At 39.9% G+C, this 23403-nt stretch overlaps 1 protein-coding gene across 1 annotated transcript in view; it reads left to right on the top strand.

The window, feature by feature from the left end:
• Nucleotides 1-20005, top strand: part of selp (selectin P) — a 38338-nt gene extending 18333 nt beyond the window's left edge. Inside the window, exons 9-19 of the mRNA XM_008108922.3 lie at nucleotides 2152-2337; nucleotides 4611-4796; nucleotides 5913-6098; nucleotides 6330-6515; nucleotides 8903-9088; nucleotides 11042-11227; nucleotides 11699-11884; nucleotides 14359-14481; nucleotides 15722-15752; nucleotides 18320-18375; nucleotides 19768-20005. Of these exons, the coding sequence (XP_008107129.2) occupies nucleotides 2152-2337; nucleotides 4611-4796; nucleotides 5913-6098; nucleotides 6330-6515; nucleotides 8903-9088; nucleotides 11042-11227; nucleotides 11699-11884; nucleotides 14359-14481; nucleotides 15722-15752; nucleotides 18320-18374 (1511 nt within the window). The 3' untranslated portion in view covers nucleotide 18375; nucleotides 19768-20005. The remainder of the gene's footprint in view (nucleotides 1-2151; nucleotides 2338-4610; nucleotides 4797-5912; nucleotides 6099-6329; nucleotides 6516-8902; nucleotides 9089-11041; nucleotides 11228-11698; nucleotides 11885-14358; nucleotides 14482-15721; nucleotides 15753-18319; nucleotides 18376-19767) is intronic.
• Nucleotides 20006-23403: the final 3398 nt, after the last annotated feature.

Genomic DNA, 23403 nt, shown 5'->3' with positions numbered 1-23403 from the left:
GCTCCAGTGGGAAGGTAACGGCGCTCCATGCAGTCATGCTGGCCACATGACCTTGGAGGTGTCTAGGGACAATGCCGGCTCTTCGGTTTAGAAATGGAGATGAGCACCAACCCCCAGAGTCAGACATGACTGGACTTAACGTCAAGGGAAACCTTTACCTTTACCTTAATAATAATGATAAAAAATCTTTATTTGTATGCCACTTTTATCCCTAAAACGGGACCCAAAGCAGCTCACAACATTGTGTAAAAGACAATATAAAACAAAGATAAGAATTAGTCATCTTTTCTGACTTTGTATTGTCGGCTTTCATTGCCAAAATCACTGGGTTGTTGAGAGTTTTCTGGGCTGTATGGCCATGTTCTAGCAGTATTCTCTCCTAACGTTTTGCCTGCATCTGTGCCTGGCATCTTCAGAGGTCCTGTTGGCAGTGAAGCAAGTGGAGTGTATATATATCTGTAGCATGCCCAGGATGGGACAAAGAACCATTGCCTATTAAAAGCAAGTGTAAACATTGCAATTAGCAAGCTTGAATAGCATTGAGTAGCCATGAAGTTTGCAATGTGAATCAGTGAGGGTATCTGCGTTGAGGTAGCCTAGGCTTTGTTGCCTGGAAGCACCCTCAGTTTGGGAGGTGTTAACTGGCCCTTGATTGTTTGATGTCTGGAATTCCCCTATTTTCTGAATGTTGTTCTTTATTTACTGTCTTGGTTCTAGAGGGTTTTTTTTAAATACTGGTGGCTAGATTTTGTTCATTTTCATGGTTTCCTCCTTTCTGTTGAAATTGTCCTCATGCTTGTGGATTTCAGTGGCTTCTCTGTGTAGTCTGACATGGTGGTTGTTGGAGTGGTCCAGCATTTCTGTGTTCTCCAATAATATTTTGTGTTCATCAAGTTGATCTGCCATAGATAGCGTCTCTGGTTGTATTAGTCTGCAGAGTCTTTCATGTTCTTTAAATCGTGTCTTATTTCCTTCACTCGGGCATGTGATTATTGTACAACATTTGTATAAAATAGCAAAGACAAGTAAACCAAAAATAATTAACAAGGAATACCTTAATTTCCAAATATTTATTCAGCCTGGTCGAGAAATTATTGTACTTTGCGTTAATTATCCACTGATTGTCACCTCTCCATAAAACTACCATGCTGTGGGGGGGGTGGGGGGGTAGATTAGTAGATTATTGTTGTCATTGTGGTTTTATGTGCTTGTGCAATTCTTCAACCAGCTAGTTATTTATCCAGGAATTACACCACTTTTCAACTGTCAAGTCTGAGTTTGATTTCTCTCGCTCTCCCTCTCTTATGATTTGAATTTTTGCCCAACAATGGCAGTGTGCTAAATCATTTGAATCATTTAAAGCTGAATTCAGTATTATGTTTGTATAATTTTGAGTAGAGTTCAGGTATCTTGCTTTATTCAACATACTTGTGGACTGAAATTCCATTTTTGCTCTTCGGGTTTTGTGACGTCTATCTCCAATATTTTCTTTTTACTGGGTTGATGTGAGTTTTCTGGCCTGTATCCTCAGAGGTTGCCTGCCATAGATATGAGCAAAAAGTCAGGAGAAAATGCTTCTGGAACATAGCCACATATCCCGGAAAACTCACAGCAACCCAGTCTGGCTGTGAAAGCCTTCGCCAACACATTTTCTTTTCAATTTTTCTCTTAAGTCGAACTCATAATATTTGTGTGTGTGATATAAAGACAGCGTCGTTTTGTCCAATTTTCCTTCATTCATTACATAGTTTGCTCCTGTTTGTTTACAGTTTTAATCCAAGATTGTGCATTCTGAATAAAGAATAGGGTACAATTTCTATGGGCCCCTCCGTATCCCATGTGGTGTTATCATAAGAGCGATACCGGAAGGAGCTTTAAAATATATGTCTGAAGCCCCCTCTACCCAGACATATAATCCAGATTATCAAAGCAGACAATCCACATTATCTGCTTTGAACTGTATTATATGAGTCTACACTTCCAGTTTAAAACAGATAATCTGAATTTTATATGGCAGTGTAGAAAGGGCCTGAGATCTCTTAAAAACTCACACATAGAGTTCATATAATGAATAGATATAACCGAGGAGGTGGAAAAATCTGAGTTGACTAGTGCTTTCTTTCATCAGTCTTTTTGTCTTTCTCATTCTAGCTGTTGAATGTCCCAAACTAGAGGCTCCCAAGAATGGGCAGTTAAACTGCTCTCATCCTCATGGATACTTTGCATACAATTCCAGCTGTGCCTTTTCCTGTGATACGGGATTTGTTCGTGTTGGATCGGAGAATCTTAATTGTATGGCTCTGGGAGAATGGACAGGATCAGAACCAGTCTGTGAAGGTCAGAACAATAATGACTTTGACGGGCAGTATTGGTGGATACATTTGGCTTGATTGCATTATTTTATATTTACCAATAAATCTAAGTGGAATGTGTGAGAGCATTTTTCCCACTCATTCAATCCTTAAATGCCCATCTCACCCTCGTTTAGCTGCCAAGTTTAATTTCCCTCTGCTAACAGATATGATGAGTGATGATTTATATATATACTAGCTGTGCCCGGCCACGCGTTGCTGTGGCTTTTTGGATTTGTTTGTTGGCCAGGTGGATTAGCAGTGAATAGCCTTGCAGCCACAAAGTGTGGCCGTTTTCTTCCTATTGTAATCCTAGTTTGGTGAGCTGAAATACACTGAATAGTCTCGGTGTGGCAGGTATGCATGCTGTTATTAGTGACCTTGATTAGCATGTAATGGCCTTGCAACTTCAAAGCCTGGCTGCCTCCTCCCTGGGGGATTCCTTTGTTTGGAGGTGCTAGCTGGCCCTGATTGAACCCCCTCCCTTCCTGTCCAGGGAGTTGAAGAAGGACCAGCAGAAGACAGGGCTCAGTGGAAGGCGCCTTCCCCAGGCTGCTGTAATCAATAGGAATGATATTTAGTAATAATATGAAGGATGTGGGTGGACTACAATTTCCAAAAAACAGCGAAACTGAGGCCCTGGGGTGAGTGGGTTGTTGGAGACCAAGTGGACGGGGCTTAGCTCTCTAACTGGCAGCAATTGGATAAAAACAATTATTCCTTTCCCTCAAATTAGGACTTTATTTTTCTCTTCTATTTGTTGTATTAACCTAGAGCCGTGGATAATGGGTTGTGCTGTCAAATTTTGAGGTTGGGGGGCCTGTAGTTTTGCTGTTTTGTCCGGTGCCCTGATTCCATCACTCTTTTATATATATAGATTAAAATGCATTTCTAAATACACTTTTCCAAGCCCTACTGGATTAAAGGATGTTTACTTTTGAGTAGAAAAAGACGACAAAACAAACATTTCTTAATGGAATATTGAACTCCAATGACATCTGTACAAAGGTGACATACCACTTTATCACTCCTTTCCACCTGCTACTAAGGAAGCTGTTCAGGTCCTTGGCAGTTTTGACAGTCTGGATGAGGGTGAACAAATTGAAACTGAATCCCAACAAGACAGAGGTCCTCGTGGTTAGTCACAATGCCGAACAGGGGATAGGGTTTCAGCCAGTGTTGAATGGGGTTACACTCCCCCTGAAGACGCAGGTTTGCAGCTTGGAAGTGATCCTGGACTCATCGCTGAGCCTAGAACCCCAGGTTTCGGCAGTGGTCAGGGGAGCATTCACACAATTAAAACTTATGTACCAGTTATGTCCTTAACTTGGGAAATCTGACTTGGCCACGTTAGTCCACGCTCTGGTTACATCCCTAATAGACTACTGCAACATGCTCTATGTGGGGTTGCCTTTGAAGACTGCTTGGAAGCTTCAAATGGTCCAATGGGCAGCAGCCAGATTACTCACCATAGTGGGATACATGGAGCATACAACTCACCTGTTTACGCCATCTCCACTGGCTGCCATTCTGCTACCGAGCACAATTTAAAGTGCTGGCTTTAGCCTATAAAACCCTAAATGGTTCTGACCCAGCTTACCTGTACGAACGTATCTTCCTCTATGAACAGAGTTTGAGATCGTTTGCTCTCAGTCCTGCCTTCCTCACAGGTGAGATTGCTGGGGACGAGAGACAGGGCCTTCTCGGTGGTGGCCCCTCGGCTACAGAATTCCCTCCCGAGGGATATTAGATCAGCCCCCTCCCTTTTGATCTTCTATAAGAGATTGAAAAAGTGGCCTTTGGAGAATTGGTGCAACAGACATACATGGAATGATGTTCAATGACTTTTGGAACGGCCTGGATTACGCTTATGGATTACGTGTTTAATTGTGAATGTACTGTTTTTAAATGTTTTAATTGTTTTAATGTACTTTATAATTATCTTTTAATTTCTATTTGAATTGTACACTGTTTTAAAGGCATCAAATAGTTGCCTATGTGTAAAGCCACCTTGAATCTCCTCCGGGATTGAGAAAGGCGGGGTAGAAAGGACGTAAATAAATAAACTCTGGACATTAGACATAATTGTCTTGTTTATACAATGTGATAATACATTTGTCTGTCATTCAAGTTTTAATACACCATGTATTTAATACACCAGAGTGCTGTGTTTAGAATCTTCAGAATTTATTTTTTAATCCAATGGGTAAAACCAGTTTGATGCTTACTCGTTTTTGTTCCCCTGCCTCTTCCCCATAGTCCAAAGGTGTCCCAAGCTGAGGGATCTAGAGAATATGAGGATGAATTGCTCCCACCCCTTGGGCTCTTTCAGCTATAGATCAGCATGTCACTTCCGCTGTGATGAGGGCTACGTTCTCAATGGAACAAGTACAATGAAGTGCCAACCTGATGCCCAGTGGTCTGATGAGATGCCTTTTTGTCAAGGTACTGTAAATATAATTCCTATTTTGGCAGTAAATTTGAAAAAGAAGAATCACATGGGTTCTTGACCCACTAGATTGACATCCTCTGAGCTTTGCAAAAACGTGGACAGCATCTACTAACAAACTAGGTAAAGGTAAAGGTTTCCCCCTAACGTTAAGTCCAGTCATGTCTGACTCTGGGGGTTGGTGCTCATCTCTATTTCTAAGCCGAAGAGCCAGCGTTGTCCGTAGACACCTCCAAGGTCATGTGGCCGGCATGACTACATGGAGCGCCGTTACCTTCCCGCCGGAGCAGTACCTATTGATCTACTCACATTGGCATGTTTTCGAACTGCTAGGTTGGCAGAAGCTGGAGCTAACAGCAGGCACTCACTCCGCTCCTGGGATTTGAACCTGGGACCTTTCGGTCTGCAAGTTCAGCAGCTCAGTGCTTTAATACACTTCGCCACAGGGGTTCCAACAAACTAGAGGCTCCTAAGAATGGAGAATTGGCGTGTTCTCACCCGTATGGAGATTTCATATATAGACGAATGTGTGCCTTCTCCTGCAATACAGGGTTTATACAAATTGGAACAAAGAATGCACAGTCCTGGGAACGTGGATGAAGAAACCACCCTTGTATGAAAGTCAAAGCTGACGATGGGGATAGTGCCAGGACAGTCATCAGTAAATGAAGACCATTTTTAGCTCATATGCAGAAATGATACGGTAGAGTCTCACTTATCCAACACTCGCTTATCCAACGTTCTGGATTATCCAACGCATTTTTGTAGTTAATGTTTTCAATATATCGTGATATTTTGGTGCTAAATTCATAAATACAGTAATTACTACATAGCATTACTGCGTATTGAACTACTTTTTCTGCCAAATTTGTTGCCTAACATGATGTTTTGGTGCTTCATTTGTAAAATCATAACCTAATTTGATGTTTAATAGGCTTTTCCTTAATGCCTCCTTATTATGCAACATATTCGCTTATCCAACATTCTGCCGGCCCGTTTATGTTGGATAAGTGAGACTCTACTGTAATTATAACAATTTGTTTTAAAAGTATGATGAAGTGTCAACAAATCTGGGAATTCTTTGTGCATAAAATATAACTTTTCACCTTCAGCCATAGAGTGCCACAGTCTGCAGAGGCCCGAGAAAGGAAGCATGGCTTGCTCTCATCCAGTTGGCATGTTTGCTTTCCAGTCTTCTTGTGAGTTTGCCTGTGAGCCTGGTTTTAACTTGACTGGAATAAAGGCAAGTCATTGCCTAGCAACTGGGAACTGGAGTGCTCCAGTACCTACATGTGAAGGTATGGTAAATTCCTTCCTGTATCTATTTTTGCAATTAATGTAAGCTGAGTCAGGGTCTTAGAAATGATATTTTCAGCAGGGCTGCCATATAATAACAATAGCCGGCTCCATTTCTCCCCTGCAATGCAGAAAATATTATGTCATGCCTAAACTCACCCTTTCCGATAGATGGGAGAACTCAAGTTACTGCAAATAGTTCCTTTTCCCAACCGTATTCTCTCTTGTTCTAGCTATTGAATGTGAAAAAATGGATGCCCCTGCAAATGGAGAACTGAACTGCTCTCATCCATATGGAGACTTTATGTATAGATCCAGCTGCGTCTTCTATTGCAATAGCGGGTTTACGCGAATCGGAGCAGAGCAGCTTCAGTGTACAGCTGCAGGAACATGGACTGAGGAGCCGCCTTTTTGTGAAGGTCAGTGCTGGGTGCTCTCTTTTGAATCAACTGAGAAAGTAATGCTTTGTGGTTGGAAAAGTTAACACCCAAGTATCTTTACTCAAGCTCTCTGACATAATATTTGTTGATATCAGCGCCTACAATACTAATATAAAAACAAATACAAATTAAAATTGACTTCTCATCTCCGACAACAGTAACACACTTTGTAAAAACTCAATGTACTGTTAATGTAGCTCTCTTCATCCAGAGTTCATCATTTAACTTTGCACAAGATCTCTCTAGAAACCTGGGAACCTACAGAAGACATCATTCACCACTTGCTAAACAGTTGGTACTGGTTGGATATACCAAGAAATTGATAGTTATTCCACAGCGGGGAGAAGCGGCAGGAAAGCAGTAGAAGCTTTGGATATATTTGATTAACCAGATCCTAACTGTATGTGTCCTCCTTTTACAGAATGTTTGACACATGGATGTCAGGTGTATTTGTGTGTATTTATTATTACGGTTAATAACCAGCATCAGTCAGGTGTGTCTTAGCACAAAATCCCCTTCCTTTGTACTTAGCTTTATCACAAGTCTACCACATATGGTAAAAGGTTCCATGTTGTATCTCACATTTCACAGCATGTATTTTGACCCTTAGCTAATCTTGTTGGAGTTCAGTACAGCTTTACATCGATTTGTAACTTTTTATTTTAATGTTTAACAATATATTGTTAAATCCATTACTTCACATTGTTTTCAATGACTCCAACTCAATATTATATTTTGGGCCCAGTTGATCATACATGTTTAGCTTGTTCACCATCTAACTCTTATCTTCAACAACATTTTATATATTTTCCTATCAAGTATTCCTCATCTGTGCATAAATTGTTTTCCAACCCAACTTTTTTTGTTTTGAAACCACATAATTTTGAATCTAACTTAACTCTTTCCAACAATTGTATATAATGATATGAAATAATAATAATAATAATAATAATACACTTTATTTATATTCCGCCCTTCTCACTGAAAGGACTCAGAGCAGATTACAGTATATAAACTGATACAGGCAAACAATTGTTACAATACAATGAGACACACATATACAAAGGCAAAGGCTTCTCCTTTCATTTCCAACTTCTGGAGGCGGTGCTCATCTCTGGCTCTTGGGGAAGGTGCTCTTCTCCATTTCCAATCTGAGAAGCCTACATTGGCACCTTCTGGTCATGTGGCTGGCATGACTGCTTGCAGCGTCTTTTACTTTTTCCCGCCGAAGCTGTATCTATTTATCTACCGCTAGGATGGCAGGAGCTAGGGCTGACAGCGGGAGATCACCCCATCCCATGGATTTGAACTGCCACCCTTCAGGTCAGCAGTTCGATAGCATAAGAGTTTAACGCATTGTACCACCACGGCCCCTAAAGAGACCATGTCCACCTCTTGTTCATTCATCTTGTGTTTTATACCAATATTGGTCATTTTTCAACATTGACCAATCTTGTTAGGATAGCTATTTCTTATTTATCTTTTTGTCAAGCCTACGAAAAACTTCTTGAGATCTTCAATGGTGTCTTGGGACGCAACCTGGGTTTTATCCCTGTTCCAGATTCTTCAAATGGCACATCTACAGTGAAAACACATATCTGTCTTAATCAGCATATTTATTTTCCAAAGCATATGTATATATTTAAGTCGGGAGATGGTTTTTTGCTGAGTAATGGAACAAGAGTTTAGTGACAGTGTCTTAGAAGTCCTGTTTGCAACTAAACAGATTTCAAGCATCAAGTGCTAAAATATAATCTCTGCCTGAAACGCTGGAGAGCTTCCAGCTACAGATGTATTAGATGACAGTTCTGCACCATAAATGTCTTCCTGTCAGTTTCTCTTGCTTTTTTGGTTACATAATTTTGTTATTTGAATAAATATTAAAACAAGACATGTCCAGAAACAATTTCTAGATGTGGGCTCACTTTGACTGGCCAACAATGACGGGGCATGGCAATTTTCAAAATTCAAACATTTCTCTTATCCCAGTATGTTTCCTGTTAATTCTGGTCAATAGTTTTAGAAAAATGTGATTTGGGATTTTGCTTTTGAGCATTGCTTTAGGAGTGCAGTGATGTGGACCATGGATGTAAACAAGAGAGAGCAATAAATATAAGGAATACCTATGGGAGAAACAGAAGACAACCACCTGACAATTGCTATGCATTTGGAAATACATTGGAGAGTATGCAAGATGTTAGGCGCACTCACATCTAATGTCACAACCACATCATAAGCAGGACACCCACAAACAAACAGAAATGTGCTGTCTTTCTATTGAAGATCTTTTTAAGGTAGTAGAGCATTTGGACATTGAAGTGTTGTGAAGTGAAATGAAATTGGATACTTCATTTTTTGTATTGCAGCTGACAAATGCCCAGCTCTACAAAAGCCAGACCATGGTCATTTCAACTGTCTTCACCCTCATTCAAATTTTGCATATGGCTCTAGCTGCAACTTTTCATGCAGTGTGGGTTTTCAGCTTGTTGGATCAGGAGTGCTTGACTGCTTGGCTAGAGGAAACTGGAGTGAACAAGTGCCACACTGTAAAGGTCAGTGCATCCCAGAAGTGGTTAAAGTACTATATATGCTCATGTATAAATCGACCTCATAAATAATTTGGGGACATTTTTGTGGAGCCAAAATTATGGATTTTGATATGACCTGTGAATAAACTGAGGGTCATTCTGTAGAGAAAGACCTTATAAAATTGCAACTCTCATGACTGGCAGCAAAGGAACCTGTGGGAGTGACAACCCACAATATTTTGAGCCACCGACAATATTTTGGGGGGCCATATATTGTGTAGGTCTTTTTTGGGCTGAACTTTTGCCTTTAACCACTCTACATAAATAAGGGGATGATTGCCTTTTTTGATAAAAGTCAAAGTGGATAAGTCGGCCCTGGGTTTATTTTTTTACTAAAATTTCTAGACATATTTACAAGTGTATAGGGTACATCTGAAGTCACTGCCTGAATGGGGCCGGGCTGTGGCGCAGCTGTTGAGCAGCTGCCTTAAATCACTCTGACCATGAGGTCATGAGTTCGAGGCCAGCCCGTGGCGAGGTGAGCACCCGTCAATTAAAAATAAAAAATAGCCCCTGCTCGTTGCTGACCTAGCAACCCGAAAGATAGTTGCATCTATCAAGTAGGAGATAAGGTACCACTTATAAAGTGGGGAGGCAAGATTAACTAATTTACGACCTGGAATGAGGAAGTGCCGTCAGTGTGGATGATGAAGCAGCTGCTCCCCCCTGTGGCCAGAATCGAACATCCCCTCAGAAGAAGGTTAACTTGCCTCTGCGTGTGTCTCTCAGTCTCTGTTTGATGTGTTTATGGGCATTGAATGTTTGCCCTATGTGTGTTATAATGTGATCCGCCCTGAGTCCCCTTCGGGGTGAGAAGGGCGGAATATAAATACTGTAAATAAATAAATAAATAAATTGTGCTGAATGAAAGTAAGAAGATGAACTAAGAGCGTAAAGGCAAAGCATGGTGGGGACACTAGTGCCCCTTCTACAAGTTTTAATACACCATGTATCCAAGTACTAGAGTGCTGTGTTTAGAATCTTCAGAATATATTTTTAATCCAATGTTATAAAAGCATATAATCCAGGTTATCAAAGCATATAATCCACATTTAATACAGTTCAAAGCAGATAATCTGGATTTTATATGGCAGTGTAGAGAATCCCGGAATTTAAGATGCAGAATATTGCTCATATGGGCATCAGAGAGAGTGGAAGAAGCAATTCCTCAAATTAGTGTCTTTCTCGCACATATCCTCCAGCTGTCCAATTTGGTATAGATAGTCCCAATTAATCAAACTTTTGTTGTCTCACTTTTTTTAGTGCCATTTCCCTCTTTCCCTCTTGGCCCTCAGTTTCCATTAGTTGCTACAAACTGAGTTAAAACTAGAAAAGGAAGAAAGACCAGGAGGGATTTTGCCCTTTTCAGTAGGCTCAGGCAAAGGCGAACCATTGAAGTTTCTCCTGGGGCCCTTCCAGATAGGCTCTATATCCCAGGATATGATATCAGGTTTTCTGCTTTAAACTGGATTATATGAGTCCATGCTGCCAGATAATTTGGGATAAACAAAAAACCTGGGATCAGATCCTGGGATATAGGGCCTGTCTGGAAGGGCCCCTAGTTTGCATGACCTACCTCATTTATGTTTTTTCGTTGTCTTGACCACACTCTGATGTTTTTGGCCATCCATGGTGTATAAACTCTAGAATGAATGCAAATTGACAGTATTTTAACTACCATGGCTCAGTGCTATGGAATCATGGAAATTGTCATTTTTCCAATGGCCTTCTCTGCCAAAAAGTGCAAGTACCTCATCAAACTACAAACTCCAGGATGCCATAGCACTGAGACATGGCAATTAAAGTGGTTTCATCACATGGTCCCTTAGTATTCATGAATATATTTTCCTTCACTTATTCATCTTTGTCTTTAGAGAAAATCGGGACCTTTCTTCTAAAGTTTATCTTCTCCTCCAGCCTCCATATGCCCAGTGCTGCATGCTCCAGTGAATGGGAAGTTAAACTGCTCTCATCCTCATGGATACTTTGCATACAATTCCAGCTGTGCCTTTTCCTGTGATACGGGATTTGTTCGTGTTGGATCGGAGATGCTTAATTGTATGGCTCTGGGAGAATGGACAGGATCAGATCCAGTCTGTGAAGGTCAGAACAATAATGACTTTGATGGCCAATATTGGTGGATACATTTGGCTTGATTGCATTATTTTATATTTATTCTTAGTGGACTGTGTGAGAGCTTTTTCCACTCATTCCATCCTTAAATGCCCATCTCACTCAGCTGCCAAGTTTAATTTCCCTCTGCTAATAGATGAGTGATGATTTATATGCATTCCTAAATACATATTCCAAGTCCTATTGGATTAAAAGGTGTTTACTTTTGAGTAGAAACAAAGGACAAAAAATGCAATGGAATATTGAATTCCACATATTAGACATTGTATTGTATTGCTTATACAATGTGATGGTACACATTGTCTGTCATTCAAGTTTTAATGCACCATGTATACAATTACTAGAGTGCTGTGTTTATAATCTTCAGAATATATTTTTTTAATCCAATGGGTAAAACCAGTTTGATGCTTCCTCATTTTCCGCCCACCTCTTTCCCCATAGTCCAAAGATGTCCCAAACCAAGGGATATAAAGAATATGAGGATGAATTGCTCCCACCCCTTGGGCTCTTTCAGCTATAGATCAGCATGTCACTTCCGCTGTGATGAAGGCTACATTCTCAATGGAACAAGTACAATGAAGTGCCAACCTGATGCCCAGTGGTCTGCTGAGATGCCTTTTTGTCAAGGTAAACATAATTGTTATTTTGGCAGTAAATTTAAAAAAGAAGAATCACTTGGATTCTTGACCCACCAGATGTGATTGGCGTCCTCTGAGCTTTGCAATTTACGTGAGATGTAAAAAAAAAATGTGGAGAGCATCTACTACCAAACAATGTACAATGAAGCAAGCATATTTCAACATGCTGAAATGGGATATTGGTTTTATATGATTTTATATGATGTTATATATGTGGATTGAAACTAGCACCATGAGATGTACTATCGCTCTACTGTCAATTTGCCTGAGAAACCTGTGCTCTTTTAAAATCAGGTACTGTGTCAGATATCATTGTTTGTGACATTTAATATTTTTAAAGTTCCACATATATCTTGTGTGTTTGTAGATTCCTCCATTGTCCTATTTTAAAAAGTTGAAGGACTCTTCTTGTGCTTGGGAACACGGAGAAGTAGATTATCATAGATGTTTACCAGTTGATTCTGCCTCTAATCAAGTTTGCTGTTATCCAAAAACAAAGGAATTAATTGCCATTTCTCACTATTTAAAGAATGACCAATTAGTAACACTTCTACTAATGTTACATCTTAAGTCTTTTAAGACAAAATAGAAAATATCATCCTGCCATCTTCATTGTTATAAACTTAACTTTTGACTGTTATCACTTTTAATCACCCAGTAATCTGCCTGCTTAGTTGAGCAAGTAGATCTCTATTGCATTGGATTGCCATGAACCCCTCCAGCAACACTTTGATCTGCAATCCAAAGCAGATGGGCAATTGAAAATAGAAACTGAAGCTCATAGATGGAATGGCCAGGACCTTGGACAGATTGATAGAATAAGCACTTGGATAGACAAGTTTCCTATTCCATGCAAAAACTGGAGATCAGTCACACATGAAAACCACCATCTCTGAAAAGGGAGACAAAGACTGTCATGTTTATCCTTGTCCCAAGATGATCTATTGCAGGGGCCCTCAAACATTTTAAGTCACGGGCCAGTTCACTATAGGAGGGCCAGACTACACTTTGAAAAAAAAAATGAACAAATTCCTATGCACACTGCACATATCTTATTTGTAGTGCAAACATGAAAGAACAATACAATATTTAAAATGAAGAACTATTTTAACCAGCATAAACTTACCAGTATTTCAATGGGAAGTGTGGGCCTGCTTTTGGCTGATGAGATAGTCAAGTTAAGTGGGATTGTTGTTGTGTGCCTTCAAGTCGTTTCAGTCTTAGGGCAATCCTAAGTCTGAGGTTTAGGGTGAGTGACGGGTCAGTGACCTTGGAGGGCTGCATCCAACCCATGAACCTTAGTTTGGGGCCGTGATAGCTCAGCGAGTTAAACTGCTAGCTGCAGCAAATTTGTTGACCACAGGGTTGGCAGTTCAAAGCTGCAAGCTGGGGTGAGATCCTGACCATCAGCCCTAGCTTCTGCCAACCTAGCGGTTCGAAAGCATGCAATGCGAGTAGATCAACAGGTACCACCTCTGTGGGAAAGTAAAAGGGTGCCCCATGCAGATATGCAAAAAAAATGCCTGTAATACAATCAGAGATGTCTACGATAACAGGCTCCTCGGCATAGAAAAATGGAACAAAAGCATCTAACCATGGTTGGAGTTTAGCATCATCACCAAATGCCGGAGATGAAAAAAGGAGGAAGACCTTTACCTTGTCTGTGTATTGTATGTCATTGTATAAAAGGCATTAAATGTTTGTCTTATATGTGTTTCTGTAATCCACTCTGAGTCCCTCCTGGGAAATAAAGTGGAATATAAATAAAGTGTATTGTTATTATTAGGGGACCCCTGGTCTATTGCATAACCAAGCCTAGATGATAGAGCTGAAAAAAAGGGTTAGATCAGAATTTCTCAAACTGTAGTCCAGATGTTTTTGACTTCAGCTCCCACAATTCCTAACAGCTGGTAAACTGGCAGGGATTTCTGGGAGATGAAGTCCAAAACATCTGGAGGAGCACAGTTTGAGAAACACTTGGTTAGATAATTTAGAAGTACAATGTATTAAAGTGGTCTTTATGTTTGTTTAAAACATTGTCACAGGATGCAAGGTTCGGTAGTTAACCATGTAAAAAGAAAAAAAAAACTGTAATGAGAATTCCAGCTGATGTAAGCCTTAAAATCGCATTAAAAGTTATTTTGATAGTGATGTTTTAACTAGGATGTGTAAAGTTGTCAAATGAGCCAAAATGCCGAGGGTGTGTTTACACTGTAGAATTAATGTAGTGTAATCCTGGGAGTTTGTTGCAGCACCAGCACTCTTTGACAGAGAAGGCTAAAGACCTTGTAAAACAACAACTCCCATAAATCCATACCATTGAGAGTTAAAGTGGTGTCAAACTGCATTGATTCTATAGTGTAGATGCACCCTAAGACTGGAGAAGCAGAGCACTGAAACAAAAGAGCTGGCCATTACTTGATTTGCTTTGCCTCTAATGTATGGTTTTACTATTAATTTCAGAAACAAAGGCCCCATTTCTCAAGCAAGTTCTGCTTTATACTGGTAGTGTTGCAGCATCACTTGTTGCCCTCACACTGTCTGGGGGTCTGATAGGTTTGGTGATCAAGCGTCTCAACAGAAGAGGTAAAGAAACCTACCCTTTTTCACACACACTTTATCTCTCCTCTATTTTAGAAATCTTGTCTATTTGCAACTTAGGCTACATGGCCTCCTTTATATATTAAGCAGAAGAAGGTGGTAAAATCCTGACCATCACCACTTCAGAATCTGAGTGATCATTTTGAAAGTTTAGCATTTAAATTAAAAAAAACCAATCCTCTCTAAATCTTTATGTTGAAGAGAAAGGTTTAGTGTAGACCACATCTGATGTGTTTATTAAATGCAGTAGGTCTTAAGGGTGTTGCTGGGGAGATCCTAAAATACAACGTTCCTCTTCATTTGCAATTTGGAGTAGTACAGTTAAGCTTTCTACTGCCACTTCATTTTATGTGATGTGCACATTGACTTTAGCAAGTCCCTACAAAACACACTTCACTGTTGATAGCTATCTCATGAGTTAGATTGTCTTCAAAATGGTTGGGTAGACTATTATGGCCTCTAAGATATTGTGACCAACATGGTAAGAGGTTTGAAAAACAAGCCCTATAAAGGATTCAATGAAAGATTTGAATCATATATGAGAATTTTTGGAGAACAGCCATTCTCTGGGCATGGTCCAGCTTCTCCATATCCTTCTTGAATTGTGATGCCCAGAACTGGACACAATATTCCAGATAAGGTTGTGTCTATGCTGGCCGAGGCTGGTAGGAATTGTACATCAGAAAAGTTTTGAGAGCTATGGCTGCCCACTTTTGCAGCAAGTTATCTTGTAGGATTTTTGTGAGAGGAAAGGCCTGCATTTAATTCTTTCAGAATGTGATGGAAGGATGGAATAGAAACATAACCTAGCATTCTATCATAGCAGTGGAGCCCCCAGATGGCGTAGTGGACTAAGTGACTTGAAGGTTGGGTTGCTGACCTGAAAGCTGCCAGGTTCGAATCTCACCTGGGGAGAGTGTGGATGAGCTCCCTCTATCAGCTCCAGCTCCATGCGGGGACATGAGAGAAGCCTCCCACAAGGATGGTAAAAACATCAAAACATCCGGGCGTCCCCTGGGCAACGTCCTTGCAGACGGCCAATTCTCTCACTCCAGAAGCAACTCAGGTTGCTCCTGACACGAAAAAAAAAATCATAGCAGTGTCCTTTTTGTCAAAATTCTCAGCAATATTTTTATCTGTTCTAACCATTCAAAACCGATAATCTCAATCTCTCTCTCTCTCTCTCTTTTATTCTCCATCCAATGGAAAATCTGATTCTAATCAGGTGAAAGAAAAATGCTCCTGAGCCATACCAGGTATTTAACCCTTATATGTCCTTGTATGGGAAGTCAAAGGCTGGATCTACACTGCCCTATATCCCAGGATCTGATCCCAGATTATCTGCTTTGAACTGGACTATATGAGTCTACACCGCCAGATAATCTGGGATAAAAAGATAATCTGGGATCATATTCTGGGATATAGGGCAATGTAGATCCAACCAGAGATGCTATCCACGAGTCAAACTCATCTTAACTAGATGGGCACTATTTTCCTAAGGATCTTCACTTAGAAGTTTGTCCTCCATATTTGTGGATTTAACTCTTGGAGATTTGATTAATATATTCTCTCTAGGAATCTCCAGGTCCCAGAGCCTGACTCTATAGTCAACATCTCTTTGAATCACAGATTTTTAGAAAGGTGTTCTCTCTCAGTGATAACCAAACTTATTTGGCCCTTTCCAGAAAAAATATTACTCAGCGCCCTGGGAATTAATTTTTAAACTTTTTAAATAGCAATTAAACAGAAAGATATTATTAGTATTAACTTCATTTCTGTCCCGCTCTTACCCCGCAGAGGACTCAGAGCGGCTTACAACATACATTTAGGCAAAAATTCAATGCCTCATTATACAAAGCAAATAAAACATAACATAAAGTCAATAGAAATTACCAACATATAAATACAATTAAAACCCATTAACATTAAGATATTAAAACATAAAACAGCATCTAGATACACCCTACTAGCCCCCGCCCTCACCCCCGCCCCCCTTCCCGTCATGATCTTAAGGTCTTCTTTGGCTCCATTGGATGGTGCTGGGATGGTGTTCATTCATAACATTTTTATGACACAGGAGGGAAAACTTTTTGACCCACCCTCATAATAATACAATAATAATAATACAATCATAGAATCAGTCACTCCAAACACATTCTGCCTTCATGCAGGAAAAGTACAATCCAAGCACCCCAGCCCCTGCTTAATCATTATCTTCATTATCATAATAATATTAGTAGTAACAACAACAATAATACTACTACATACTATACCTTTTTATCCTGAAAGCTATCAAGAAAAGAGCACATTTCCTGAAAGAAGAATCAGGAAAATAAGATTTTGACGGCAAACAGAAGGTCAGCTGCTGTCCTCCCATCCTTTTTGCCATGTTTTTATTTATGTTGCACTTTGAAATGGTCATATGACTAATCAAATAAATAAATATTATTATTATTACATATTGTATAATAATAATAATAATAATAATAATAATAATAATAATAATAATAATACAACCATAGAATCATCCAGTCCAACCCCCCTTCTGCTAGGTAGGAAAAGCCCCATCAAAGCACCTCTGACAGATGGCTCTCCAGCCCATGCTTAATCATCATCATGATGATGATCATCATCATAGTAACAACATCACAACAACACAACACAATAATAATAATAATAATAATAACAATAATAGTAAAATCATCCAGTCCAGCCCCGTTCTGCTAGGCAGGAAAAGCACCATGAAAGCACCCCAACAGATGGCCATCCAGCCTCTGGTTAATCATCATAATAATACCATAGTAATAGTAATAATAATAATACAATCATCCATTCCAAACCCTTCTGCCTTCACGCAGGAAAAGCACAATCCAAGCACCCCCGACAAATGGCTCTCCAGCCCGTTTAACAACAACAACAATAATAAAGCTCTGTTTTAATACTTTAGGAGTGGATGCAGCCGCAAAAGCCTCCCATTATTGCTAAAGGCCACAGGCAGCCACAAAACACGAAACACTGCAGCGCCCACCAGGGGGCGGTAGCGCCCACTTTGGGAATCACTGCTCTAGTTTTTTTTAAAAAAAAAAAACAGTCCTATGATGCTTCTGTATCCCTGGCATCAGCAAATGTGGAGGACTGGTGGTAGGCATGCTTAGAATGGTTGACTTCTACGCGGATATATAAAATCCAGATGATCTGCTTTGAACTGGATTATATGGCAGTGTAGACTCATAAAATCCAGTTCAAAGCAGAGGATGTGGATTATCCACTTTGATAATCTAGATTATATGGCAGTATAGTCACTTAATAGCTGCCCCCTCCCCTGCACCTCAGCTGAAGGCTGGTGTACAGTTTGCATGGTAATAGATAACCACCTTCCTTATTGAAACCAAAACAAATGCCACATCTTGCAAAAGAAATCTACAAAGATCTGTACCCTGTGTTCTCTCCCATACCTCCTGCATCTTTTGCTAGAATGCAGTGACTTGTTCCTCATAGCTGAAATGGCTGTTTTTACCAACTGTAGCCTCAGAAATGTTTGCCTTTTTAAAGGCTTCTGCTCGATCCTATGTCAGTTTCCAAAATAAGGATTCCACTATTGCGGAAACAGACAAATTACAAATGGACCCCGTTTCCCCACATTTTCAAATGCCTCTCAGCAGTCAACCCGGTGTGTGTGTTAGAATTGTATTTTGTATATTAAGCCGCATTTGAGACCATCAAGATGCTGACAGAAGGAAAATGCCTTGCAGGAGCTGGGCCTTATGACTTTGTTGTTATATCATCTTTAGAATAACCACTATATGTATTTGCTGTCTTTCAGTGATTTGGGGGTACCTGGTGTGTTTTCTAATGCAGCATTTGATTCTGGTTCCTAAGGTAAGCTGGTTGTGTTTCTTTCATGTTCATTTCTGAGGGCTTTTCTTGTAGTTCTCGCATTGGGTAGAATTCTTTTTCTTATTGGACTGTATAATTTAACTTATGTAATACTTAGGACGGGGGCCCTGGTGGCACAGTACGTTAAAGCACTGAGCTGCTGAACTTCCAGACCAAAAGGTGCCAGGTTCAAATGCCGGGAGCGGAATGAGTGCCCGCTGTTAGGTCCAGCTCCTGCCAACCTAGCAGTTCGAAAACATGCCAATGTGAGTAGATCAATAGGTACTGCTCTGGCAGGAAGGTAACGGCGCTCCATGCAGTCATGCCAGCCACATGACCTTGGAGGTGTCTACGGACAACGCCAGCTCTTCGGCTTAGAAATGGAGATGAGCACCTACCTCCAGAGTCGGTCACAACTGGATTTAACATCAGGGGAAAACCTTTACCTTTACCTAATACTTAGGACACCCAGTAGCTTTGTAGCCTCTTCAAAAAGGACAGGAGGGGGAGTAAAAAAAGGAATGCACCTTTACAACTAACTAGTTTTTCTATTAGCATGAGCTTTCATGGATATCAACCAACTATTAAAGATGCAATACAAAGGTTCATCCTAAAATATTCAACCCTTAGTCTTGAAGTTGCTCCTGCATTCCTTTCTCTCTTTCCATCTCTTTTCCTACTTTTTATGCTACAATAGACTAACAGGGCTACTTTTTTTAAAGGTAACGGTAAAGGTTTTCCCTTGACATTAACTCTAGTTGAGTCCTACTCTGGGGGTTGACACTCATCTCTATTTCTAAGCCAAAGAGCTGGTGTTGTCCATGTGACTGGCATGACTACATGGAGCGCCATTACTTTCCTTCTGAAGCTGTACCTATTGATCTACTCACATTTGCATGTTTTCAAACTGCTAGGTTGGCAGAAGCTAGGGCTAACAACGGGAGCTCACCCCATCCCATAGATTCAAACCACTGACCTTCCGGTCAGCAAGTTCTGCAGCTTAGCCATTTAACCCGCTGTGCCATCACAGCCCCCTTTTTTGAAAGCTACTTTCTGCCTTTTTTTGATTAGTTTATGAGTAGCAACTCAAACTGAAAATTAAGGCTTGTTTATTTTTAAAAATCGTAGAGAACAATAGGAAATGTATCAAAAGGGATATAAGTGAGATGAGATTAAAAAAGATTTGGGTCTTTTACGAGAGAAAAAGCAGGGGTTATATACACTTTCTCTTCCTCCTTAAACCTGCTCCGTTGGATTTGTACTCTATAACAAACACTTTCACAATGTTTTCTGACTACAATAGCAAAGGTTACACCAATAGTAAAATAAGGTCGAAATATAACAGTCTCTAACCTATTGCTCATAAACTCTTTTCATGTTTCTTTCCCATTCTAGGAGAATATTCCTGTCCAAAAGGCTTTTATATACTAGGTACATGAAGATCTGATATCACACTGTTTACATGTTGGATACATTGAAACCATGTCTCTAAAAACTTTTCTTGGTTATATCCTTGATTGCCTGACTGTTAATATTTCTGCCAACAGAATTTGTCCCCCCAAAAACCATTCTCTAATATTGCTGCAACGAATATTGAAATGATGTCATTTGTAAATAAAAATATTAAAACCCATTAGAGATCTGAAGATTTTTTGTTAAAATGGAGGTTGTTCTGAATGGCTGGGGTCCAAATCCTACAATTAACACACATTTTACCACATATGGAATGAAAAAAAATGCCATACATTTCTGTCCCATCCAGCTTAATGGTGTGAGGCTGTTACTGATTTAGGAAAGGGGGTGTCATTGTCGACTAATATTTTTGATGTGGTTTTCTCAAGTTGTTTGGATCAAAGCTTCTTAAAGTAAGGGTTGGGGCCCCGAATGGGGTTACATAAGTGAATGGTGGGGTCACAAAAGGCTTCTCCCTTCTCCCACCCGCATACATGGTAAAAGGGGCTGCTGCTCAAAGGAGAAGAAACAGCTCAGCCCAAGCTGAAGGGAAAGGAGCCAACCAAGGCACCAGCCATATGGATGGATGAGGGAGAAAGAAATAGGCCTAGAAACAGAGGAGGTGATGGGTATGGGTTGAGGAAAGGCACGACAGGTATGTAAGGGCAAAGAACGAGGACAAAACCTCTGCCAGACCCTCCAGACATTTCCTCCTCCTCAACTGCACCCTCTTGCTTGGAGAAAATATGATTTTTTTAAATTGTTGCTATTTTAAGGATTGCACCATTATCTTCCCGCAGAGTTGGGCTTCGAATAGGATGGGCTCCTCATGGTTTGCCATTCAATTTTCTTCTTATTGACTCAGGTGCTAGGTCTTCAATAATAATAATAATAATAATAATAATAATAATAATAATAATAATAATATGACGAAAATACATCACACAGTCCTAAACACTTGGGAAGTGTTTGACTTGTGATTTTGTGATATGAAATCCAGCATATCTATCTTGTTTGCTGTGTAATATTATGTTGTTGTGTCAATAATAATAATAATAATAATAACAACAACTTTATTCTTATACCCTGCCACTATCTCCCAAGCAGGACTTGGGGCAGCTTACATATAGGACAATGCCCATAGATACAAATACAAATGATCCAGCAAAGTAAAAATATAGGTAAAATAAAAACAATAATAATAAAACAGTTAAACACAATTTCAATAAAACATAAGAATGTCAAACAGCTGCGTAAACAATACTCTGCAAAACCAATTGCCGTTGTATAATGGGTGTGATCAGGATATATAAGGGCCGAGTAAGGCATGGGGTAGTGCAAGCAGCATAGATAGGGCCAGATATTGGATAAAGTGAAAATAGCAGCATAATCTTGTTGAGCCTAGGGACTGGGCATTTGTGACTAGGAGTTGTCAAAAGCAAGCTGAAACAACCAGGTTTTCAGGTCCTTACGAAAGATGGCCAATGTTGGGGCTTGTCTAATTTCTAATTGTCTAATATTTTGGGTTGTATATTCCTATTGCTTCATTCATATTGCTCAGGTTAGCATTTCACCACCTTCTCCACATAGGCCATACCATTTCCCTTTTCTTCCTTTTTTTACTGACATAACCAAATAACACCTTTCCACTTCTATTATTTTTTCTTATCAGCATTGTTTGCATTTGAGCCTTCAGTATCTCGCTTTTAAGAAACTCCCATCCATCATTAACTCCCTTCTCTTTAAGAATTCCTATCTATGGGATCACACTCAGTATTTCCTTAAATTTCCTAACATTAGCTCTTCTAAAATCAAGAATAGTTTCCCTTTGTAAGTACATTTTTAATTCTTAGGAAGAACTTAATATTTCCATTTTCTTTGGATAACTTGCAAATCTGATAATAAAAGCAATATGTAGTGGATGAAGTAATCATGGAAGTGTAACCCAAAATAGATTTTAAAAGTAGTCTAGGAATACCTGGCCACTCTAAATGAATTCAAGTCTCCAGGACCAGATGAACTCCATCCAAGAGTATTGAAGGAACTAGCAGAAGTCGCTTCAGAACCACTGGCAATAATCTTCAAGAATTAGAGAATGGGAGAAGTCCCAGCAGCCTGGAGCTTAAAGACTCTATCTTTAAGAAGGAGAAAAAGAGGACCCAAACAATTACCATCCAGTCAGCCTGACATCAATACCATGAAAGATTCTGGAAAAGATAATTAAGGAAGCAGTCTGCAATCACTTTGAAAGGAATGCTGTGATCACTAAAAGTCAACATGGCTTTTTCAAAAACAAGTCATTCCAGACTAATCTTTTCTTTTTATAGAGTTACAAGCTTAGTAGACACAGGGAATGCAGTTCAAAGCAGATCATCTGGATTTTATATGGTAGTGTGGATGTATTTATTTCATATCAAAAGCACTGTATAAATTAGTACAAAACTGATAAAAAAATAGGAGCACAAGTAGCTAAATATCTTTTGACCAAAAATGGGCAATAGTGATTGCATTGTCTGTAGCCTCAAACAATTCTTCCTCTGTACACGAGGCAGGACACTGCGGACAAGTGTACAGATGTGGAGTTGTCTGCTCGGATTCTTCTAGATAGTGTCATTTTGCCAGGTTGTCTTTTGATCTGCCCGCTCTACTTCTGAGTCTCTTCAGGGACTTCCAGGTTGCCCATTCTTGGTTTGCCCCTGCAGGCAGACCTTTGTGGGAGGCCATCCAACTGGGATTTCCTGGCTTAGCTGCCCAGAGGGACAGCCTCGCTGTTGCTGGGGGAACGTAAAGAGGAGTGGTAGTCCTCATGAAACCTTTGCTTGATTTGAGTCTGCTGGGAGGAGGCTGACAGTCATGCAGTGGATGGCTTTCAGTGTTCAACCTTATTTCTCTCAGCCGCAACCTTCTGTCGCACATCGGGGGGGCAATGCCAGCTAGCTTGTAGTTTATCAACAGGTGTAGATTTGAGACATCCTGTGATTACAGTAGAGTCTCGCTTATCCAACCTCTGCTTATCCAACATTCTGTATTATCCAACGCAGTCTGCCTTTTAGTAGTCAGTATTTCTGTAGTCAATGTTTTCAATACATTGTGATATTTCGGTGCTAAGTTCGTAAATATAGTAATTACTACATAACGTTGCTGTGTATTGATCTGCTTTTTCTGTCATTTTCTTGTAAAACATGATGTTTTGGTGCTTAATTTGTAAAATCATAACGTAACTTGATGTTTAATAGGCTTTTCCTTAATCCCTCCTTGTTATCCAATATTTTTGCTTATCCAACATTCTGCTGGCCCATTTATGTTGGATAAGCGAGACTTTACTGTATTCTGCATGTTTTGTTCAGTGCTATGTTCACCTGCTTCACATGGGCAGATTTGTGCCAAACAGGGCAGGCATACTCAGCAGTTGAGTAAGACAAGGGCTGATGTTCTTATTAATTTCGGGTCTGCCAGTTAATCCGCAGGATGTTATTGCATGCAACTACAGTATAGTCTCACTAATCCAAGCCTCGCTTATCCAAGTTTCTGGATTATCCAAGCTATTTTTGTAGTCAATGTTTGTAGTCAATATATCGT

This window comes from Anolis carolinensis, chromosome 4 (genome assembly GCF_035594765.1).
Source record: "Anolis carolinensis isolate JA03-04 chromosome 4, rAnoCar3.1.pri, whole genome shotgun sequence".
In the NCBI taxonomy this organism is placed as follows: Eukaryota; Metazoa; Chordata; class Lepidosauria; order Squamata; family Dactyloidae; genus Anolis; species Anolis carolinensis.
This window is presented reverse-complemented; position numbering and strand designations above follow the sequence as displayed.